At 34.3% G+C, this 22,041-nt stretch overlaps 2 protein-coding genes across 2 annotated transcripts in view; one reads left to right on the top strand and one right to left on the bottom strand.

Annotated features, from left to right (window-relative positions):
* The window catches only part of LRRC9 (leucine rich repeat containing 9), a 123,589-nt gene extending 106,822 nt beyond the window's left edge, over positions 1 to 16,767 (top strand). The window contains exons 29-32 of the mRNA XM_032246124.1: positions 6,086 to 6,226; positions 10,847 to 10,991; positions 14,701 to 14,875; positions 15,722 to 16,767. Of these exons, the coding sequence (XP_032102015.1) occupies positions 6,086 to 6,226; positions 10,847 to 10,991; positions 14,701 to 14,875; positions 15,722 to 15,761 (501 nt within the window). The 3' untranslated portion in view covers positions 15,762 to 16,767. The remainder of the gene's footprint in view (positions 1 to 6,085; positions 6,227 to 10,846; positions 10,992 to 14,700; positions 14,876 to 15,721) is intronic.
* Positions 1 to 22,041, bottom strand: part of RTN1 (reticulon 1) — a 468,840-nt gene that overhangs the window by 427,295 nt on the left and 19,504 nt on the right. The gene's annotated exons all lie outside the window — the stretch shown is intronic.

The raw sequence follows: 22,041 nt of genomic DNA, 5'->3' as shown, positions 1-22,041 counted from the left end.
TTCTCCGTTAGTCTAGTTAGCAGTCTATCTATTTTATTAATTTTTTCAAAAAAAACCCACCTGGATTGTTGATTTTCTGAAGGGATTTTTTTATGTCTCTATCCTTCAGTTCTACTCTGATCTCAGTTATTTCTTGTCTTCTGCTGGCTTTGGGGTCTTTTTGCTCATGGTTCTCTAGTTCTTTTAGTTGTGATATTAGGTTGTTAACTTGAGATCTTTCTAGCTTTTCAATGTGAGCATTTAGTGCTATAAATACCCCTCTTAACACTCTTTAGCTGCCCCCAGAGATTCTGACACATTGTCTTTTGGTTCTCATTAGTTTCAAAGAACTTCTTGATTTCTGCCTTGATTTTATTATTTACTCAGTAGTTATTCAAGAGTAGGTTGCTCAATTTCCATGTAGTTGTGTGGTTTTGAGTCGATTTCTTAATCTTAAGTTCTAATTTGATTGTGCTATGATTTGAGAGACTGTTATGATTTCAGTCTTTTGCATTTTCTGAGGAGTGTTTTACTTCCGATTGTGTGATTAATTTTTGAGTAAGTGCCATGAGGCAATGAGAATGTATACTCTGTTGTTGTGTGGAGAGTTCTGTAGATATCTATCAGGTCCACTTGATCCAGAACTGAGTTCAGGTCCTGAATATCTTTGTTAATTTTCTGTCTCCATGATCTAATACTGTCAGTGGAGTGTTAAAGTGTCCCACTATTATTATGTGGGAGTCTAAGTCTCTTTATAGGTCTCTAAGAACTGCTATGAATCTGGGTGCTCTATATTGTGTGACTATATATTTAGGATAGTTAGCTCTTTTTGTTGAATTGAGCCGTTTACCATTATGTAATGCTGTTTGTCATTTTTGATCTTTGTTGGTTTAAAGTCTGTTTTGTCAGAAACTAGGATTGCGACCCCTGCTCTTTTCTGTTTTCCATCTGCTTGGTAAATTATCCTTCAACCCTTTATTTTGAGCCTATATGTGTCTTTGCATGTGAAATGGGTTTCTTAAATACAACATACCAATGGGTCTTGGTTCTTTATCCAGCTTGCCATTCTGTGTCTTTTAATTGGGACATCTAGACCATTTATGTCTAAGATTAGTATTGTTATATGTGAATATGATTCTGCATTCATATGCTGGGTGGTTATTTTGCAGACTTGTTTATGTGGACAGCTAGACCATTTATGTCTAAAGTTAGTATTGTTATGTGTGAATATGATTCTGCATTCATATGCTGGCTGGTTATTTTGCAGACTTGTTTATGTGTCTCATTACTTCATAGTGTCACTGGTCTGTTTACTTCAGTGTGTTTTTGTAGTGGCTGGTAATAGTTTTTCCTATCCATATGTAGTGCTGCCTTCAGGAGCTCTTGCAAGGCAGGCCTGGTGGTGACGAATTCCCTCAGCATTTGCTTGTCTCAAAAGTATCTCATTTCCCCTTCACTTATGACACTTAATTTGGCCAGATATGAAATTCTAGGTTGGAAATTCTTTAAAAATGTTGAATATTGGCCCACAATCTCTTCTGGCTTGTAGGACTTCTACTGAAAGGTGTGCTGTTAGTCTGATGGGCTTCCCTTTGTAGATGATTGGCCTTTCTCTCTGGCTGTTCTTAACATTTTTTTCTTTCATTTTGACCTTGGAGAATCTGATGATTATGTGTCTTGGGGTTGATCTTTTCATGTAGTATCTTACTGGGTTCTCTGAATTTCCTAATTTGAATTTTAGCCTGTCTTGCTAGGTTTGGGAAGTTCTCCTAGATAATATCCTGAAGTATATTTTCTAACTTGGTTCCATTCTCCCTATCTCTTTCAGGTTCCCCAATCAGTCATAGGTTCAGTATTAATCCCATATTTCTGGGAGGTTTTGTTCATGTCTTTTCATTCTTTTTTCTCTAATATTTTCTGTCTGTATTTTATTTTATTTGAGACAGAGTCTTGCTGTGTCACCCAGGCTGGAGTGCAGTGGCACAGTCTTGACTCATTGCAACCTCCACCTCCTGGGTTCAAGTGATTCTCCAGACGTCAACCTCCTGAGTAGCTGGGATTACAGGCACCCACCACCACACCCAGCCAATTTTTGTATTTTTAGTAGCGATGGGTTTCACCATGTTGGCCAGGCTGGTCTCGAACTCCTGACCTCAGATGATCTACCCACCTTGGCCTCCCAAAGTGCTGGGATTACAGGCGTCAGCCACCATGCCTGGCCTATATTTTCAAGTGAACTAGCTATTAATAGATTGCTGCAACTATTATTGTTTTTGACAGATTTTTTGGGGGGTGTTATATTAGAATTATGAGTGGATTACATACCACAAATATAATAATATTTTGGATTTGTCTATGTATTTAATTTTGCCAGTTGGCTTTATATCTTGAAAAGCTTTCTTTTGAATGTTTATAGGTTTTCTTTCAGATTGAAGAACTACTTTTTGCATTTCTTGAAAGACAGGCCTGGTGGTGGTGAATTCTCTCAGCTTCGTTTGTCTGTGAAATACTTTATCTATCCTTCAAATGTGAGTGTCAATTTTGCTGGATATTTTTATATGGCAATTCTTTCTTTGTTTGAGCACTTTGAAAATATCATTCCATTCCCTCCTGGCCTATATGGTTTCCATTGAGAAGTCTGTTGCCAGACAAATTAGAACTTCATTATGTTATTTCCTTCTTATCTCTCACTGCTTTTCAGATCTTGATCTTTGAGAATTTGATGATTAAATGCCTTATTTGGACTGAACTGGTTTGGTGTTCTAAGACATTCCTGTAACCTGGATTTATCTTTCTCAAATTTGAAAAGTTTTCTGTTATTATGTTTTTTAATAAGCTTTCTACCCCTTGCTCTTTGCTCAGATCCCCCTTAGATACCAATCATTCTTAGATTTGGTCTTTTGAGGCAATTTTCTATGTCTCGTACATAGTGTTCATTTCTTTTCATTCCCCCTGCCCTCTGTATATTTTCAAATAACAAGTCTTTGAGCTCATCGATTCTTTTCTCTGCTTGGCTATTCTGATGTCGAGAGCCTCTAAAGAGGTTTTCAGTGCAGCAAATTTATTTCTTAGTTCCAAGATGTCTATTTGATATTTTTTATTATCTCAATTCCTTTGTTAAATTTTTCTGATAAATTTCTAAATTGCTTGGAAATTTACTGAATTTTCTTAAAACTACTATTTTGAATTATTGGTCAGAAGCTCACGAATCACCATCTTATTAGGGTCAGTCTCTGGATTTTTGCTTTGTCCTTTTGGGGAGGTTGTGGGTCCCTGTCTACAGTTGTTTCTTGTGAGTATACATGTATGTCTTTGCATTGAAAGTATTTACTCCAGTTTTCTCTGTCCAGCTTGTTTTGTTTTTTATTGAATATATTTGTTTAGCAAATCTTCACTGTTAGGTTGCTGCCTGCCTTTTGGTTCTGGCTGGGGTGGCACCTTAAGGCCAAATTCACCTCAGCTCTAGTAACTGGTCCGAGTACTGCCTGTCTCAAATGGGGCATCCCAAAGGGATTATCCTGGGAGCATGGGAAGGCTGGCTAGGAGCTTGTGCCCAGGGGACCAGGGGAATGTACCTCCTGCAGTCACTTTTATTTGGCATCTCCTTTGGCCAAAGTTACAGAGCAAAGTTTCTGGGCTGGGGAGGGTAGTCCCACCTCCCCTGTTTGACTCTGCCTAGTCTCGGGGATATTTCTCCTTTCAGGCAGTCACGATGCTATGTGCAGGTTAATGCAATGATAGGTCTCCTGCTAGGGAGCCCAGGAAGATGGAGAAGCTGGCTGATCACCTCCATTTTACTTTTTCCAGGGTATAAACCATGAGTTAAGGGCAGATTTTCTGTGCAGTTGGTGCCTGGCAGGATTCGGTGGGGGGAGGAGGGGGGGTTGGGGGGGCAGGGGTGGGAGAAGGGCATCATGTACGTGGAAGGCTGGTTCTCCTGCCATCTGCTAAGAGTTTTTCTACTTCTCTGTGGCCCTGGGAACTGTCTTATCCTCATTCTTGAACTCTGGGTTGTTGCTGGTGAAGATCTCAGTACTTTTTATATTATTTTTCAGTTTTTTATTGGGGGTGAAAAAACAACTTGCCTATTTGCTACCATTTGGAACCAAAATCCTCTTGTGAATTTTTAAAATGTTCACCATATCCATGTTTTTGTCACCTTTTTTATACCTAAAATGGTCAATTTTTCTTTTTCATTTTATTCCTCGTGAATCCTGCCATAGGTTTGTCTATTGTAATAGTTTCTTTAAAGACCCATATTTTGGCTTCACCAACTGTGTTATTATTTTGTTTTCTATTTTATTAATTTCCACTATTATTACCTTCTTTTAGCTTATTGGAGTCTGCCCTTCAAAAAAATTATTTCCCAGCACTTTGGGATGGCGAGACAGAAGAATATCTTGAGGGCAGGAGTTTGAGACCAGCCTAGGCAACATAGCAAGACTTCGTCTCTACAAAAAAATTTGAAAATTAGCCAGGTGTAGTGGTGTGCACCTGTAGATCTAGCTACTTGAAAATCTGAGGTGGGAAAATCACTTGAGCCCAGAAGTTTGAGGTACAGTGAACTATGTCTGTATCACTGCACTCCAGCCTGGGCAAGAGAGTGAGACCCTAACTCTTTAAAAGAAAGAAAGAAAAAAACTGAGAGGGAGGGAGGGAAGGAGGGAGGGAGGGAGGGAAGATGGAAGGAAGGAAGTTAGTCTTAAGTAGCATACCTAGCTCATTAATTTTCAATTTCTTTTCAGAATCAGTCAATACATTTTAGGTTATAAAGTGCTGCTTTAGCAACATCCTAAACGTTTTGATACATAATATTTTTTTTTATTTCTTAAAATCTTCTACTTCCCAAAGGATTTCTTCTTTAACTCATGAGTTATTGAGGGAGATGTGTGTGTCTACATTAATTTCAAATCTATAGAGTGTTTCTAGTTATCTCTGATATTTATTTCTAATGTTATATTTTAGTCAGAAGAATCAGAGGAAATCACAATTTTTTGGTATTTATGAATCTTGCTTTGTGGTCTACAATGCAATCAAGTCTTTTTTTTTTTTACTTGATTTTATGTATTAGAGATCTTTCTCCATTCATGTATATATAATCTATATTTTTTTAAAGATAGTTTATTTATTCTCTCTTGATAGTTTGTTTCTTATTTTCTTTCTTTTTGTTTGCCGCATACTATCTGTATCAGCAATCCCAAAGGTCACCCTCACATTCAGAGATTTGCTAGGACAATTCATGAGACTCAGCATACGATTGTACTCATGGCTAAGATTTATTACAGTGACATAATAAGATACACAGCCAGATGAAAAGGGATGGAGACACAGGGATATTCTGGAGGAATCCATGGGCAGGCTTTCTTATGCGCCTTCTCTTCCACAAGGAGTCACACAGAGCACACTCTTTACACAGCAACAAGTGTAGCAACTTGTATGTTATGTTTTTGCCCAAGGAAGACCATTAGAGACTCAGCGTTCAATGATTTTGTTGGGGGATGATTACATAGGCACCTTCTTCCTATCATGTAGCAAAACTCCAGACCCCAGAAGGAAATCAGGAGCATAAGTCATATCATTTGTATTAATAGTCTAAGCACAGCAAACTACCCTTATCAATTAAAGAATGGTGGGAACATTCTCAAAACACCAAATACCAAACACCAGCAACAGCTATCCTTGCAAACAAGCAGACCCTTCTGAAGTGAACAACCTCAAACCAACTTGTTAAATCTCTCAGATTTTTAGAGTAGGTTGATACTATGAAGAGATGGATCATATAATTCAGTAGGTATGTGTGAATTAATTAGATAGTGCCTATGGGAAAATATGTTTCAAACTAGTACTTTTAAGTGAACTTCCATAATGTAATCCTATTCATGAGTTTGAATTGCCCATAGTTAGTGAACAATACTGTTATTTTAAAAGGAGACTGAACCTCTAAATGGTACCTCAAAAAAGGAGCTCATTATCTGTAACCTCTAATACTACAAGTTGGCTATTATTTGTCCTCTTTGCTGCCTATGCTAAATTTCCTTCTCTATACAGGTTAATCTTTGAAATAAAAGTTTTGTAGGAGTAAGTTGTTATTTTTAACTTTATTCAGATTTGTAGAAAAATGCTACATCGCCACATGCTCATATTTCGACTGCCTAACTTACAGATGTTAGATAAAATTCCTGTGAATTCAGATGATAGGGCAAAAGCTGAATTTCACCTCGCTGAACTACAAGCAAAGAAGAATTCGGTAATATATTACTTACAATTTTCCTTTAGAAGCACATTAATTATTAGTTAATGAATATTACATTATATCTTTTGACTTAAATGTTTAAACCTATGGTGTTTTTAATGTGGATATTCTTAGTATCTATTAAGTGATTTCTGTCAAAGGCAGCTTGATTTGGTGAATAGAGTATGTGCATGTGCACACACACACACACACACGTATTAGGGAACAATAACATACTTCATACTCTAACATAAGGGAAATTATTTAATATTTGTGTGCTCAATATGTCGGATGATGCTAGAACACAGGAAACTGTAACATATCACTTAATACATAAATAGAAACTAACAATAAAACTATTTCCATTTAGGCAGAGAAAAAGGGAAGGAAGGAATTCTGAACACAACTCCCTGGATTATGTAGTTTATCTAAGAAAGATGTGTGCCTCTATTCTTGTGTTTTGTCAGGATAATTGGGCTTTTTACTCAGGAGCCCTAAAATGTATCTGATCATGGTAGGAAAGAGATTAAAGAGAGAGGAAATAAGAAAAGCATGTCATTTGAAAATTCTGTCTTTGATCACCTAGTTTCTTCATGACCATCTTCTAAAGACTAAATTTAATACAGAAAATCTATGGTTTCTGAACAGAGAAGTAACATTATTAGAGCACTGCAGATTTGTGAAAAAAAAAAAAAAAAAAAAAAAAAAGAGAGAGAGACTGGAGGGAGAAGGAAAAACAGCTAAGAGGCTTTTAGAATAATCCAAGAGAGATGTTATAAAAACCTGGACCAGGTTAGAGAATATAAATGAATCTCTGATGTAAGTGAAAACCAGAGACCAAGGATATTAGAGTCCATGAAAAGAGGTGACTTTAAAAACAATATACTTAATAGAAAGAGATAGGACTACCATATATGCTCTCCTAACAGGCTTTCACTGAACTCACCGGATTAATTTTGGTGACACTCTCCAATTCCAGAACACACTCAACTTTTGATACTTGTAGGCTCCTCTCTAGTCCACTTCTCCCTTCAGTAGTACATTCATATACTTATCAAGAGCTAACTGTATGTCAGTTCTTGTTATTTTAAATAAACACAAGAACTTGAAGTGTAAATTTTAAATTATTATTTCTATTTGTCTATGAAAACCAAATGGGATACTTTCAAAAGTCTGGATAACAGGCAGTCTCTCCCCACCCCTTCCAACACCACCCCCCATAGTGTCAAATTAGATGTGGGAGAAAAAACTAAAATATGAAGAAAATGATAAAAATTCAGAGAAAATATGTAGGGAAATTATTTTTAAAAGCTAGACAAATTCTTGTGTTCAGATTTTTTCCACATGCCTTTAAATTGTTGCTATTTTAAAGAAACCAAAACTGGAAATTTTAGGCAAAATAAGGGTATGATGTCTCCAAAAACAATCAAAAAATACGAATCAAGGGATCCTTGCCTACAGAAAAGGCCTTGGTCCTTCATCAAAAGAATGATGAATGCATGTACTTTTACATATTTGATTTTTTAAAGATGAATATCAATTAGACTTCTTATTGATTCCCTTATTTTTTTTTATTTTTTATTTTTTAGACGAAGTCTCACTCTGTCGCCCAGGCTGGAGTGCAGTGGTGTGTTCTTGGCCCACTGCAACCTCTGCCTCCCTAGTTCAAGCAATTCTCCTGACTCAGCCTCATGAGTAGCTAGGACTACAGGCGTGTGCCACCATGCCAGGCTAATTTTTGTATTTTTAGTAGTGACGGGGTTTTGCCATGTTTGCCAGGCTAGTCTCTAACTCCTGACCTCAGGAGATCTGCCCACCTCAGCCTCCCAAAATGCTAGGATTACAAGCTTGAGCCACTGTGCCCAGCCCCCTTACTTTTTTAATTTACGCTTTTAAAATTAATCTTGACATTTTTTGATTAACCAAAGGACTTCTATTATAGGCCAAAGTAGCTACAGAGGCTTGCATGACTTAAAAAGTTGTACAATGTTTAAAAAAGATTATTTAGTTTAGGCAAAGGAAATTGACTCATTAGTGGATTCTATCTATAAAATTTTTTCTAAAAACTATGGTTTCTGAAAAGAACTTTAGCCATTGATCTATATGATGTAACAAAAAAAGTGTATCATCTAATGTCATCTACTCAAATCCTTGTCACAGGCCCAGTCTTTCAAAAGAGGCAAATGGTCAAATAAAATTTAGTTCAGTGATTTAAGCCTTCTTTCCTTTTTCCTTTTTTATATTCCTGAAGCAAGTCACTTCTTGAAAAATGTATGCCACCTGTATTAGTCTCCTATTGCTGCTACAACAAATTACCCCAAATTTAGTGGCTTAAAATAACATATATTATCTTACAGTTGTGGAGGTCAGGAGTCTGAAAACGGGTATTAAAGGACTAAAATAAAAAATATTGGCAGGGGTCAGGCTTGGCAGCTCATGCCTGTAATCCCAACACTCTGGGAAGCTGAGTTCAAGTCTACCCTGGGTAACATGGAGAAATGTTTCTACAAAATAATAATAATAATAATAATAATAATAATAATAATACGAATATTAGCCAGCCATGATGGCACATGCCTGTAGTCCCAGCTACTCAGGAGGCTGAAGTGAAAGAATCTCTTGAGCCTAGGAGGTGGCGGTTGCAGTGAGCTAAGGTTGTGCCCTGCACTCCAGCCTGGGTGACAAAGTGAGACCCTGCCTTGAAAAGAACAAAAAATATCGGCAGGGCTGCATTTCTTCTGGAAGCTCTAGGAGAGAATTTACTCTTTGCCATTGCCAGCTTCTAGAGGCCATCCGCATTCTTTGGCTCATGGCTGTCATCCAGCAATGCCATCACTTAGACCTCTGCTTCCATGATACTTCCCCTTCTCTCTGACCTTCTGCTTCCTTCTACCTCGATAATCCAGGATAATTTCCCCATCTCAAAATCCTTAATCCACCTGCAAAGTACCTTGCTGTGTAAGGCAAGGTATTCACAGGTTTTGGGAATTAGGATGTAGATATATTTGGGAGAGGGGCATTATTCTTCCTGCCATACCACATATGTGAGGGCTCCAGTGAAAGACCTACGAAAATTGCCACATTAAAATTTATAAATTGTTTTAAGATAATGTAGTCTAAATAGAAAAGACATAAAGTAACCACTTAGAACTTTGAAGATCCCAGTTTTCATATAAAATTCTTTAAACATTGGTTTAATTTAGCATTTAATCTGGTATAACTCGAAATTCAACCAATAATGAATATTTCAACTTCAGGGTTTGTTTGTTGGATATTCTTTTCTATTTCTTATATAGTGAACTCAGATTTTTTCCATATAGAACTATGATGTCATCTTGAGTTACCATAGATTCACATCCTTGCCATTTAAATCAGTGCTATATATAGGAATATAACCGTCTTTCCATTTAGTTATTCTGTATGTAAATAATTTTTTTTTTAATTTATCTATATATAGTTAGTAAAATAAAGTGGGTATTTGAAATCTTTATTTTAGAGAAATTTATTTTAAAATTCAAGGGACTGGAACAAACTTAAGCCATTATTTATTTTAACTGGCTGTTCAGGAGACACAAGTATAGAAAACTTCTGAAGTTTATCAGTCAAATGTGTTTGTCTTTGTTTTAGTTGCTACTGGCCTTCCTTTTTAACAGCAGATAAGGATGAAATAAATGAAATCTAAAGTTCTTTTAAACCAAAACATTTTGGTGGTATGGTTTCAGAAGAAAATTTGACAGCATTCTAGATTAGTGATGGGAAGAAACTCCCACAAAAGAATTTGTTAGGGAATTTAGAACTGACCAGCTTTAGTAAAAGGACTAATAGCTTAGCATTCATTACAATGCAGCATTCTTGGTAACACTTACTGAAGTATGAGGTAAACAGGTAATTTTACACAAATAGAAAAAGCCTACATCTCTAGATAAGCTGAATTGTATGTTCAGAAGTCACACATTTTAAAGTATAATCAAGGTCCGTCTTAACGAAAGCAGAGAAGGTATAAATTTCTAGGGGAAGCAAGAGTCCCCTGCCTAAAATATTTTTCTCCTCTATTTGCTGATTCCTGAAATTCTTACAAAAGCCTCTTAATCCTCAGCAGGTGTGAAATGCAAATAACATTTAGAGTTTTACCACATTCACTAAAATTGATTATAAGATACTTCTCTTAGTTCCCATTTTATTTACTGTTTGTTTTGAAAACTAACTGCAAGTCATCTGATTAGGTAATGTGAAGAATATAAAGATTTCGAGAAATAACATTTACCTTCCAGAAATTCTATTCACACACAAAAAAGAAAAAGCATTACAATGGGGAAGTTTTAATTCTCATTTTCTTAATTCCATACTTACCTTGTTAAGACCCATTGGAAATGAGGAGTGGTCATCAAACACTAGATTCTAGTGATGGTGCAATGCAGTCTGAAAAAAAAAAAAGAACACAAGGTTCTGGGGGAGGTTAACTCCCCTAAAAGCTCTGCTGATTTTACAGGTTTTGCCTAGTACCAATTCTGCATTTAGGCAAGCAGATAACTCCTGACTAAAAAAATGTTGTCATCTTGGACTTGTTATAAGGATTAAGCCTATTGATCTGAGTTTTGGAGATGAGATATTATTAACTTTTATTTTATTATGTAGCTTATTCCTGTTACCAACTCTCCTATGGATGGCAGATCATTTGGCCAAGTGAAAACTTCTCCCATAAAGATAACAAATGTGATTCTGCCTGGTGGATTCAGCCATTACTTGGGATCTGACATCACTTTAACTCCTGAAGTTGAAGGTATTTTGACAAAGAATTTCAGAGAGAATGTAAAAGAATCACTTCACTTGAAATAAAAATCTCACTTTAATTTCTAATATTACTTAAAATTCCTTACATTTCCTAAAATTGCATGTTTGTTCAAGTTTCCTGTGGCCATTTTCATTTCAGAGATTATGGTTTTATTATTTTTAGTTTTATTATCGTTTTCTTTTGTACTCAGCTACTAGTATGTTGTGACTAAGCATTTGCTTATTTACAATGTGAACTTTGCAATACTTGAACAATTATTTCCTGACATATCTCTCTGAAGCTTTTATTTCATTGAATAGATGTCAGAGCGAACAACTACTAAAACCAGTTCATTAGTACATCCTGCTAAAAGTGGAAATCAGAGGTGTAAGAACATAATAACAGAATCTTGGGGTACCAAGGATATTCTGCAGAGAGATCTCACTTTCCCTTGAAATCATAAGAAAATATTCATGAAGCAAATACTGAAGAAGAGCTTCAAGAGGTAGAGTTTTAAAAGAGGGAGTATATTAAAAGAACAAGTATGGAAGTGGTTTATTCTGCTTTATAAATTTTAGTTCAAGTTTAGAATAAGCCTGTTCCCTAATTCCACATCTCTGGTTATCATTTTGGCAAAATTGGGGGTAATTACTCCTCTGAGGGCTCACCTCTTCCATTCCTTCTGAATTCCTGCTTTGTCCTCAGACCATTCAGAGACAATAAAACTGAACGTCATAATGATTATAAAATGATCTAAGAGCCTACTATCAAAAAATAGTAGATTGTTCCATGTGATTACAGTTTTTTAAAGAAACCCAGTGGAAAAAATCCAGCATAATTTACTCTATTAAGATGTTATATTTTGTCTCATTTTTCATACGTATATGTCATTCTGGCTTCCAAGTTTTAATCATAATGAAGATTGTTATGCATTTGTCTACAACTGTCAGTAAAATTGGGCATACCAAATTGTTATTTCCTCCTTAACAGAACAAAGTCATTTTCAGGAATGTCATTATCTTTTTATATTTTTTATTAGTTTACCCATCAACTCATCTTAATAACTTCCTTCTCAGGAGAAGCATACCTTGTTTTAATGCATTTCACTTTATTGCATTTCAGATACTGAGTTTTTTACAAATTGAAGGTTTGTGACAACCCTGCATCAACCAAGTCTGTTGGTGCCATGTTTAAAACATGTGCTCACTTTGTGTCTCTGTATCACATTTTGGTAATTCTCTTACTATTTCAAACTTTTTCATTATTATTATATTTGTTATGGTGATCTGTGATCAGTAATCTTTTTAAGTCAATTAATAACCCTACAGTGACCTCTAATGAAGGATGAATCTCACATCTCTCACTTTAAATTAAAAGCTAGAAACAATTAAGCTTAGTGAGGAAGCCATGTTGAAACCCAAGATAGGCTGAAAGGCAGGCCTCTTATACCCAACAGATAGCCAAATTGTGAATGCAAAGGAAAAAAATCTTGAAGGAAATTAATAATGCTACTCCAAGGAACACATGGATGATAAGAAATTGAAACAGTCTTATTGCTGATTTGGATAAAGGTGGTCTGGAATAGTATCAACCAGCCACAACATTCCCTTAAGCCAAAGACTAGTCCAGAGGCCCTAACTCTCTTCAAGTCTATGAAGGCTGAGCATGGTGAGAAGGCTGCAAAAGAGAAGTTTGAAGCTAGCAAAGTTTTCTTCATGAGGTTTAAGGAAAGAATCACAAAATATTATATCAGACAGCATAAAAGCATAAGGTGAAGCAACAAGTGCTGATGTAGAAGCTGCTGCAAGATATCTAGAAGATCTAGCTAGGATAAATGATAAAAGTGGCTATACTAAAAAAGAGATTTTCAGTGTAGATGAAACAGCCTATATCAGAAGATGATGCCATCTAGGACCTTCATAGCTAGAAAGGAGAAGTCAATGCCTAGCTTCAAAGCTTTAAAGGACAGACTGTCTTGTTAGTGGCTAGTGCAGCTGGTGACTTTAAGGTGAAGCCATTGCTCAATTTAAAGAAATCATTGCTCAACCATTGTAAAACTCCTAGGGATCTTAAGAATTATTCTAAATCTACTCTGTCTATGCTTTCTCAATGGAACAACAAAACTTGGATGACAGCACAGCTGTTTACAGTATGGTTTACTAAGTATTTTAGCCCACTGTTGAGACCCAGTGCTGAGACAAATATTGCTTTCCAAAGACTACTGCTCATTGACAATGCACCTAGTCACCTAATAACTTTGATGGAGAAGTACAAGGAGATGAATGTTGTTTTCATGCCTGCTAACACAACATCCATGCTGCAGCTGATGGATCAAGGAGTAACTTCAAGTATTATAATTTAAGAAATACATTTGTAAGGCTCTGACTGCCATAGATAATGATCCCTCTGATAGATATGGGCAAAGTAAATTGAAGACTGCTTGGGAAGGATTCACCATTCTAGATGCCATTAAAAACATTGTAATTCATGAGAGGAGGTCAAAATAGCAACCCTAATGGGAGTTTGGATGACTTTGAGAGATTCAGAACTTCAGTGGGGACATAACTTTCAAACTTTTTCATTATTATTATATTTGTTATGTTTGTGGTCGAAACAGCAAGAGAACTAGAAGTGGAGCCTGAGATGTGACTGAATTGCTGCAATCTCATGCTCAAACTTGAATGGATGAGGGGTTGCTTCTTATGGATGAGCAAAGAAAGTGGTTTCTTGAGATGAAAATTACTCCTGGTGAAATGCTGTGAACACTGTTTAAATGACAACAAAGGATTTCAAATATTACATAAACTTAGTTGATAGAGCAGTGGCAGAGTTCGAGAGGACGGACTCCAATTTTGAAAGAACTTCTGTGGAAAACATGCTATCAAACATCATGTTGTTCACAGAAATCTTTAATGAAAGGAAGAGTTGTTCTGTGCCGTAAACTTCATTGTTGTCTTATGTTAAAAAATTGCCACAGCTACCCCAGCCTTCAGCAGCCACCACCCTGATCAGTCAACAGCCATCAACACTGAAACAAGACCCTCCAACAGCAAAAAGATTACAACTTGCTAAAGAAAACAAAATACAAACAAACAAAAAAAAGAAAAAAGATTACAACTTGCTGAAGATTCACATGATTGTTAGCATTTTTAGCAGTATTTTTAAATTAAAATATGTAATTGTTTTTAAACATAATGCTATTGCACACTTAATAAACTATAGTTGTAAACATAACTTTTATATGTCCTGGAAAACCAAGAAATGTGTGTGACTCACTTTATCGCAATGGTCTGGAACCACACCCACCATATTTCTGAAGAATGACTGTTACTTTCTTCAAGATTTGTTATGCACTGAAAAAATCCTGCAATCTCTTTCCTATTTTTTGACTGTGCTGCCCCAATTTTTATTTTTAAAAGTATGGTCACTTTATCTGTACAGATAATATTTTAAACATAAATATCCAGCATGCAGGTCTGGATATTTATGTTTAAAATATTATCTAGAAAAAATCAAATTGATTGACTAGCTCACAGAAATTTAAGCTACATTAAGTGCTAAAAATACATTCTAATTCTATATTTTTATTTGAAATTTTAAATTCACTTTATAAAATATGTATAATATACATTCAGCTGAAGGACAAACTATATTGCTTAATGGTTATGTTACTTAATGTTTCTCATTGTTTCATAATTTTAATTTTTCAAATTTCTAGTTTCAGACAGAAAAAACAAGAATGCTGGGATTCTGACAAATAATTCTTGGAGCATCCATGCAGAAATAGCTTTTCAGCAACTGAGAGGGATAAGTATCTCTCCATTTCTTTTTTCACACCAGAATATTGCATCTCCAACTGCACAAATATACCAGAGCAACCAAGAAGAGAGAAGGTAAAGCTATTTTCTGTGTGTTTTAATATCATTTCTCATCATTAAAACAGTCCTCTTCATATTTGCTAGTCGTGTATAAAAACAGGAAATATTGTTATATACTATTATATATTTACTCTGGGAACTAGAAAAAACTATCAGATAGCATAAGGCTTAATTCCCACATTCACCAAACCTTTCCCAAAGTCCAGTCTATTTACATAATAATTCAAAAAGGCTTAGAAATGGCTATCAAGGTCAAATAATTCAGAGTACTAGTGCTCACTAGTGAGGGAACAATGAAACAGTTACATGGAACTACTTTAATTGTATCCTCTCCCAACTCACTCTACTCAACTCAATTTGCAAAGCAGTTCACTTATACTTTAAACAGCATATAAATTAAACTCTGAAATTGTGAAGGCTAAGAATTTTGTAAAAATTCTTATTTGCCTCCTTCTGCAGTCTGAATGTAGCCTTAGAGACCAGCTCAAAGCCTAAGAACCTTGCTAGTTCTCGTTAAGAATACACTCTGCTGCTCAATACTTGTTTCCTTTGATTCCCAAGTATTACCTGTCCCTATCTTCCTTGCATCCATGCTCCCGCTCATCTGTTGAAATGACCTATCCCAGCAGCAGATCTAGTTTAGGCTTGGCACTTGCTGCACTGACTCCTCCTGCTATAATCAGCAATGTCCCACTGAGTTCAAAGGATTTTTAAATAGCCACAAATAGAATCACTTTGTCTCTTTGAAATTGCGTACATCTAAAATACAGAAATTATTTATTGCAGAATTACCTTAAGTTAGCTGATCCATTACAAAATTAAGTCACCACTATTTGACTTATTAAATCTTATTTCTTATAGAATTTCTGGGAGCAACTTTCCAAGATCAAATCGAATGTAACTGCGTATAGAGAAATGAGCATACACCAAGAAACTTACCTCTGTTTAGTAGTTGTGCAAAAACTAGCAGACAGTGGTGAGTGGAAAACAACAACAACAAAAAGATAATCATGTTACTTAAGTTACTGAAACACTTCAGTTCCATATGAAAATAATCACTCTTGTGAACCTGATTTAATATCACCTTAAACTTTCTTTATAGTTATCTTTAGTTATTTGTTTGAATTTCTATATTATAAAAATCATGAACTATTATATCAGACAACAATTTGAAAAGATAAAAGTGGCATGAAACAAAGTCCAGAGAATTGAATGCTTAGTTCTGGTATTAGAAACATTTAGTATAAATTCAGTAGAAACATTTATGTATAAATTTAGTCATTATGGCATGTCATAGGAAGATATTAAGAAAAGACAACTTCAGGAAATAAGCATATTTTCATTTGTAGAATATTCATTTGGGATTACATAAAACTAAAGCACATTTCTTACCCAACATAACTATTACTAAAGCAAGATGAGTTCTGCTAGTTGAACTACAGATTGGTTTTTAGGACTGTATTTAAAAAAAAAAATTCCCTCAAATCAGATCTGCCCTCAAAATTGCTTAGAGATGCAAATTGTGGGCATCAATAGTAGTTTCTAAATGTGGCTAACTGTGGGTGCAGCCAGTCTTTCATACTCTAAGAATAAAAAGAGTCTGATTTAGTATACAAATCATTAATTACACCTACAGTGATATAATTTTACAAGTAGTTTCAGGCTGAAGAGAACACATGTTCAAACTGAGTGGACACACTTAAAAATATAACCTTAAATAATTATATTTCACTGAAAAGAATTTTTCTAAACTATTACATTGTATAGTACTAGGACATGTCACAAATCCATCAAATGTGGTTTTGAATTTGCTTGTTATTTAAAGATAACTAAATTGCCAGTCATATTTTGATATAAATGAGCTCCATGATCCATGAAGTATTCTATTTAAAATTTTAAAGTTATTGGTTCATACTTTCCTTCACAAAAATAAATTATTTTAACCAAAATATGTATACTTGATAATCTGTATGGAAATAGTTTTAAAGGTATTTTGGATATGATATAATTCCAGTGTATATGCAACAATTCTGTATTTTTCTTTTTTAAATGCTGTATGTCTGTATTTAATCATATGACATTTAAAATTTCAAACCTAATTATAGATAGATTTTGCTGTTCATAACGTGTGGTTTTTAAACAACTATTACACTTACGAGGTAATAGGATCCTTTGTTTAAAAACAACTATGCAGTTCTTAAGATGTTCAGAAGATGTCTTTTTTGCCCTTTTGTTTTGACAACTGCTTTCAATTACAGTGTTGTGACAGTCTACTCTACACTATTTATTACTAAATTGGCTTCATCTGTTTATTTTCTTTTATGATTTTGTATAAATTAAATGCTGAATGTTACTTTTATAATGAAAAATGTCTTAAAATAACAAATTAAGTAGCAAAAATAACGGTAATAGGTTTCACTGGAGAAAAATGTTCAGAATAGAAATATATAAAGCAGAAAAAACATAACTTACACTGTTATCCACTTAGCATTTTGGCATATTTTCTTTTAGCCACTTTTCCTATGGACTTTTAATATATTTGAGATCTTCATTTGATTTTTATGTACACATTGTTAAATTTTGAGCTATTTATAATTCTTATAAATCATTAATTAAATTTCATCTGAATTTCTGAGTAGCTGGGATTACACCACCACCAGGTGCAGTGGCTCACACCTGTAATCCCAGCACTTTGGGAGACCAAGTTGGGCGGATCACCTGAGGTCAGGAGTTCAAGACTAGCCTGGCCAACATGGCGAAACCCATCTCTACTAAAAATACAAAAATTAGCTGGGAATGGTGGCACACACTCGAGAGGCTAAGGCAGGAGAATCACTTGAACCAGGGAGGCAGAGGTTGCAGTGAGCCGAGATGGTACCACTGCACTCCTAGGTGACAGAGTGAGACTACATCTCAAAAAAAAAAAAAAAAAAATTGTAAAAGACTGTAAACTATTTATTCATCAAGATATTTTGCTAAGATGTATAATTTCTCCAGTAAAGTTATTATGTCTCTTCTCCCAGCAAATGTCTTGATTTATTTTGTAAGTAGTCAAATATATGATTATATAACTTGTTTTCATTAAAGACAATTTCACAAACCACCTGGTAAGCTAGAAATTAAGGCACTTTATAGAGCAGAAGCCTCCAAAGCTGAACTGAATGTAGATAGTATGAAATTAATCTGATTTCTATATGTGAAGATTATGATTAATTGTTCAATAAGAACTTTATTATTTACTTCTATTTTAAAAAAATTTTTGGTACAGATGGGGTCTCACTATGTTGCCCAGGCTGATCTCAAACTCCTGGCTTCAAGCAATCCTCCTGTCTCTGCTCCCGCAAAGTGCTAGGATTACAGTCATGAGCCACCATGTCTGGCCATTTACTTCTTTTTTCTAGTCTTAGTTTTTTTTGACTATTGATACAAAATTAACTGATTGTGAATCTATTTTTGCCTAGAATATTTAGTGTGCACTATGTATGTGTGTCTGCAGGCACTCCTGACTAGTTAACAAATAACCCTTATATTTAAGTAATGTGCCATTTCACTCTTCATAAGCTATCATAAATTATGAAAAGTTAATATTTTAAAACATTAGATCTTACTCTTAGTCATGCTCTAAGCTCTTGACTTCAATTAAATATTACTTACATAAAGGGAGGTAAGTTTTTTATAATATTATATTAGTAGAAGCAAGCGCTTATGGCCAATTTCTTTTGGTATTCAGTGAAGCTAACCAAATGAGTTTGGTTATGGGCTAGAAACTGGCTGGTTTTTCTGATGCCTTGCTATAAAACTCAGAGCTTCTGGGCCGCCTGCAAGTGCTAACTACTTGTTCATTTTTATACATTGTTGTCCCTTTTCCATTATTGAAATATTTTTAAAGAAACACTATGCTAAATTGCAATTTAAATTCTCAGTTGTCTTTTAGAACTATATCAGCAAGAAATGCCCCAGTTTTTTTATTAGTAATTTTATTTCTATAAGTTTTCATTTTATAAAAATCATAATTATACCATTCAAATATTACTGTTTTTCTTTCCATTGTGAATAAAATTGTTTTGTAAACTACTCAAAAGACATTTCTCAGACTTAATTTATGCATTTTTTATCTTCAGATTTTTGTTTTGGTAATGATTTTTCCTTAAAATTAAGATAAAATGAATGATTTACTAGCAAAGACATACAATGTTGTAATCTAAAAATAGAATAGCATATTCAAAGGAACTTAGAAGTAGCTTTGAAAGTATTAGTTGCCTGAAGTCAAATTATTTTTCTCTTGTATTTTATTAAGCACTACCTTAACTATATGCTTTTTTAGGTAAATCAAAAAGCCAGTTTATCAACATTGTCATTTTCCATATAAAATTCTAATGATTCTGAAATGCTAAATTTTAAATTAGAACAGATTTTTTCTATCATTAAAAATAACAGTATTTCTATATGTTCTGAATAAAAATCTGTTGAGATAAAATAGTTTGTTTTTTCCAAAATAAAAAGTTACATTTTGATCAAACATTAAAATAGAAATGGATATGAAGAATTTTTAACAAATAGCATTTTACATTTTCATTTGGTTTTTAATTTTATAATTGTAATTAACTTATAAATGTTTGCAAATATTTTATACCAGCAGTTATAAACATTATAAATAGTAAAAAAAAATTAATGATGATCTTCCTATTTTTGTAAACCACAAAAATAACAATAACTATAATTTAAATAGAAAAAAGATACGGTGATATGATTTTTGTTTGTTTCCAGTGGGGTTGAAGTGATTTAAAAGCTGTAGTTTTTAACCAAGAGCTCCATGTTTTTCTTCTTGCTTATTGTAGAATATTATTTTTTCCAGAAAATATTTTCAATAATTTTAGTGGTTTGCCTCTACTATTTGTTCCATCTTTAATTATAACACAGCCCTTCCTCTCTCTTCCCTCTCAGAATGTTTTACAAGTTTGTCTCTCAAATAACAACCAAAAAAGACTAATCAGTAAAATATATAGATATATCAATAACATTTTAAAGTTTCTAATTATTTCTTATTCCTCTATCAATTTGGTTTAAAACAGGTATTTACAAACACTGGTAGCCTACTTTCCTATGGCCTTTCATTTTATATGAAGTGCTTTAAAAGAGTTCAATCAACCTTAATGGTGCATTTCGAGTTAAGGAAATAGAATGAGGATAAGTCAATTTGAGCTCCCAGACAAACAAGTGTCTTCAGAAAGAATAGGCATAAATGGCTTTAGAAATCAGAGTAGAGTAAAATGCAGCGAGCAGAGCACTCAGGGAAGCCAGATACAATGGAAAGAGTAAAATACTGCAGAGCTTTTTAAGCTTCACACAATTGAACAATGGACTTGATCCAGCCATCTATGTTAAACTGTTAAAAGATAGGTGAAAAGCAAGCTGGAATTCTATAAAGAGTGTTGAGGAACAGTAAAATGAAGAGTTTAAATCTAAAGAGAATGAATACAGTCATTCAACAGGATGGCAATGAAGTCAAAATTGGCATATCTCCCTGGTTACCTTGTAAAGGACTCTGTTCTGTTTTAGGAATTAAGCCATGATTAGCAATGAATTAGTCTTTAAACTGCCACAATTGGAGTTTTTAAACATCATACTATACATATGTGATTTTTACAATACATACACATATATCCATGGAAGTAGAAATATATGTAGATCTCATATAGTTGTAACAATTCAATATTCTAGTCTATAACAATCAGTACACTGTATCAAACTTCCTGCCACCCAGAAAAAAGAAAGGCTAATTTAGTGGCAAAGGTTTGAATGTACAAATAGATTAAATGGTTTAATTTTTTAATTAGCTGTAATCAATCAGACTTATTTTATACATTTTGGGGAAATTTTTCTTAAATATATTGATGTACTTTCCTGCTTTAACAAATAGAATACATTAAATGAAATTTTATTTTCAATGATTTATAGTGCTTCAGGGTGATAGTTGTGCATGATTTAACATTTTAGAGAAATGTAGCTGAGGAGAAGTGTATAGAATGTGTTTTGAACTTACACTATAACCTTGGCAGTTGCTTAAGGCCAAATTCCCTTATATGACTTTTATGTGTGTCCCTTCAATTATTATGATGCTGAAATAACTTCTCTAGTTAATTGAAGATTCCAATACCAATGGAGTCATTACTATATTGTTAAATTATGTTTTGAATGAAGATATATTTATGGAAACATGGTAAACTCTATAAATTGAAACAATACAATAAAACTGAAACCCAAACGTGTTAATGGTAACACATTGGGCTATTGTAAACTCACAAGAAGTATAACTATGAGAATGTCAGTCACATAATTGTCATCCTTTAACAGTTCAATTATTAAATGTTTCAAATTAAGATTTAGTATTAACTAATGTTGACATTATCAAGAATTTAATGATAGCTATAACAGAGATTTCATAAATTGATTATTATCATGGTACTGTTTTAGCATAATGCTATTTGCAGATTTTTTTCCAATGCATTGTAAGAAAATAAGAGCAGAAATTTGGCCAGGCCCGATGGCTCATGCCTGTAATCCCAGCACTTTGAGAGGCGGAGGTGGGCAGATCACAAGGTCAAGAGATTGAGACCATCCTGGCAAATGTGGTGAAACCCCGTCTGTACTAAAATACAAAAATTAGCTGGGCATGGTGGTGTGTAGTCCCAGTTACTCAGGAGGCTGAGGCAGGAGAATTGCTTGAACCTGGGAGGCAGAGGTTGCAGTGAGCCGAGATCACACCACTGCACTCCAGCCTGGCTCCTGGCGACAGAGTGAGACTCTGTCTCAAAAAAAAAAATAATAAAATAAATAAAGAGTATAAATTTGTATTTACCCCATGAATATTTCAGTTACTTCAATTTTTTAAAGAAAAACTATCAAAAACAGCTATTTGCCGGATATGGTAGCTCCTGCCTGTCATCCCTGGAGGCAGGAGGATCACTTGAGTCCAGGGGTTTGAGAAAGCAGTGAGCTATGATTTTGCCACTGTACTTCAGAACTGGGGTGACAGAGAAAACAAAACAAAAGTTTTGGCTGGAAATCACTTCTCTCTTGTAATTCAAAAACAATGTTAAAAAGTGAGATATTTGTTTCTAATATATGGTTTCCAATAGATGTTTCTCATAGATGCTTCATATTTTTACATTCAAAAGATT

This window comes from Sapajus apella, unplaced genomic scaffold, assembly GCF_009761245.1.
Source record: "Sapajus apella isolate SASKATOON/1434 unplaced genomic scaffold, GSC_monkey_1.0 scaffold59, whole genome shotgun sequence".
In the NCBI taxonomy this organism is placed as follows: Eukaryota; Metazoa; Chordata; class Mammalia; order Primates; family Cebidae; genus Sapajus; species Sapajus apella.
This window is presented reverse-complemented; position numbering and strand designations above follow the sequence as displayed.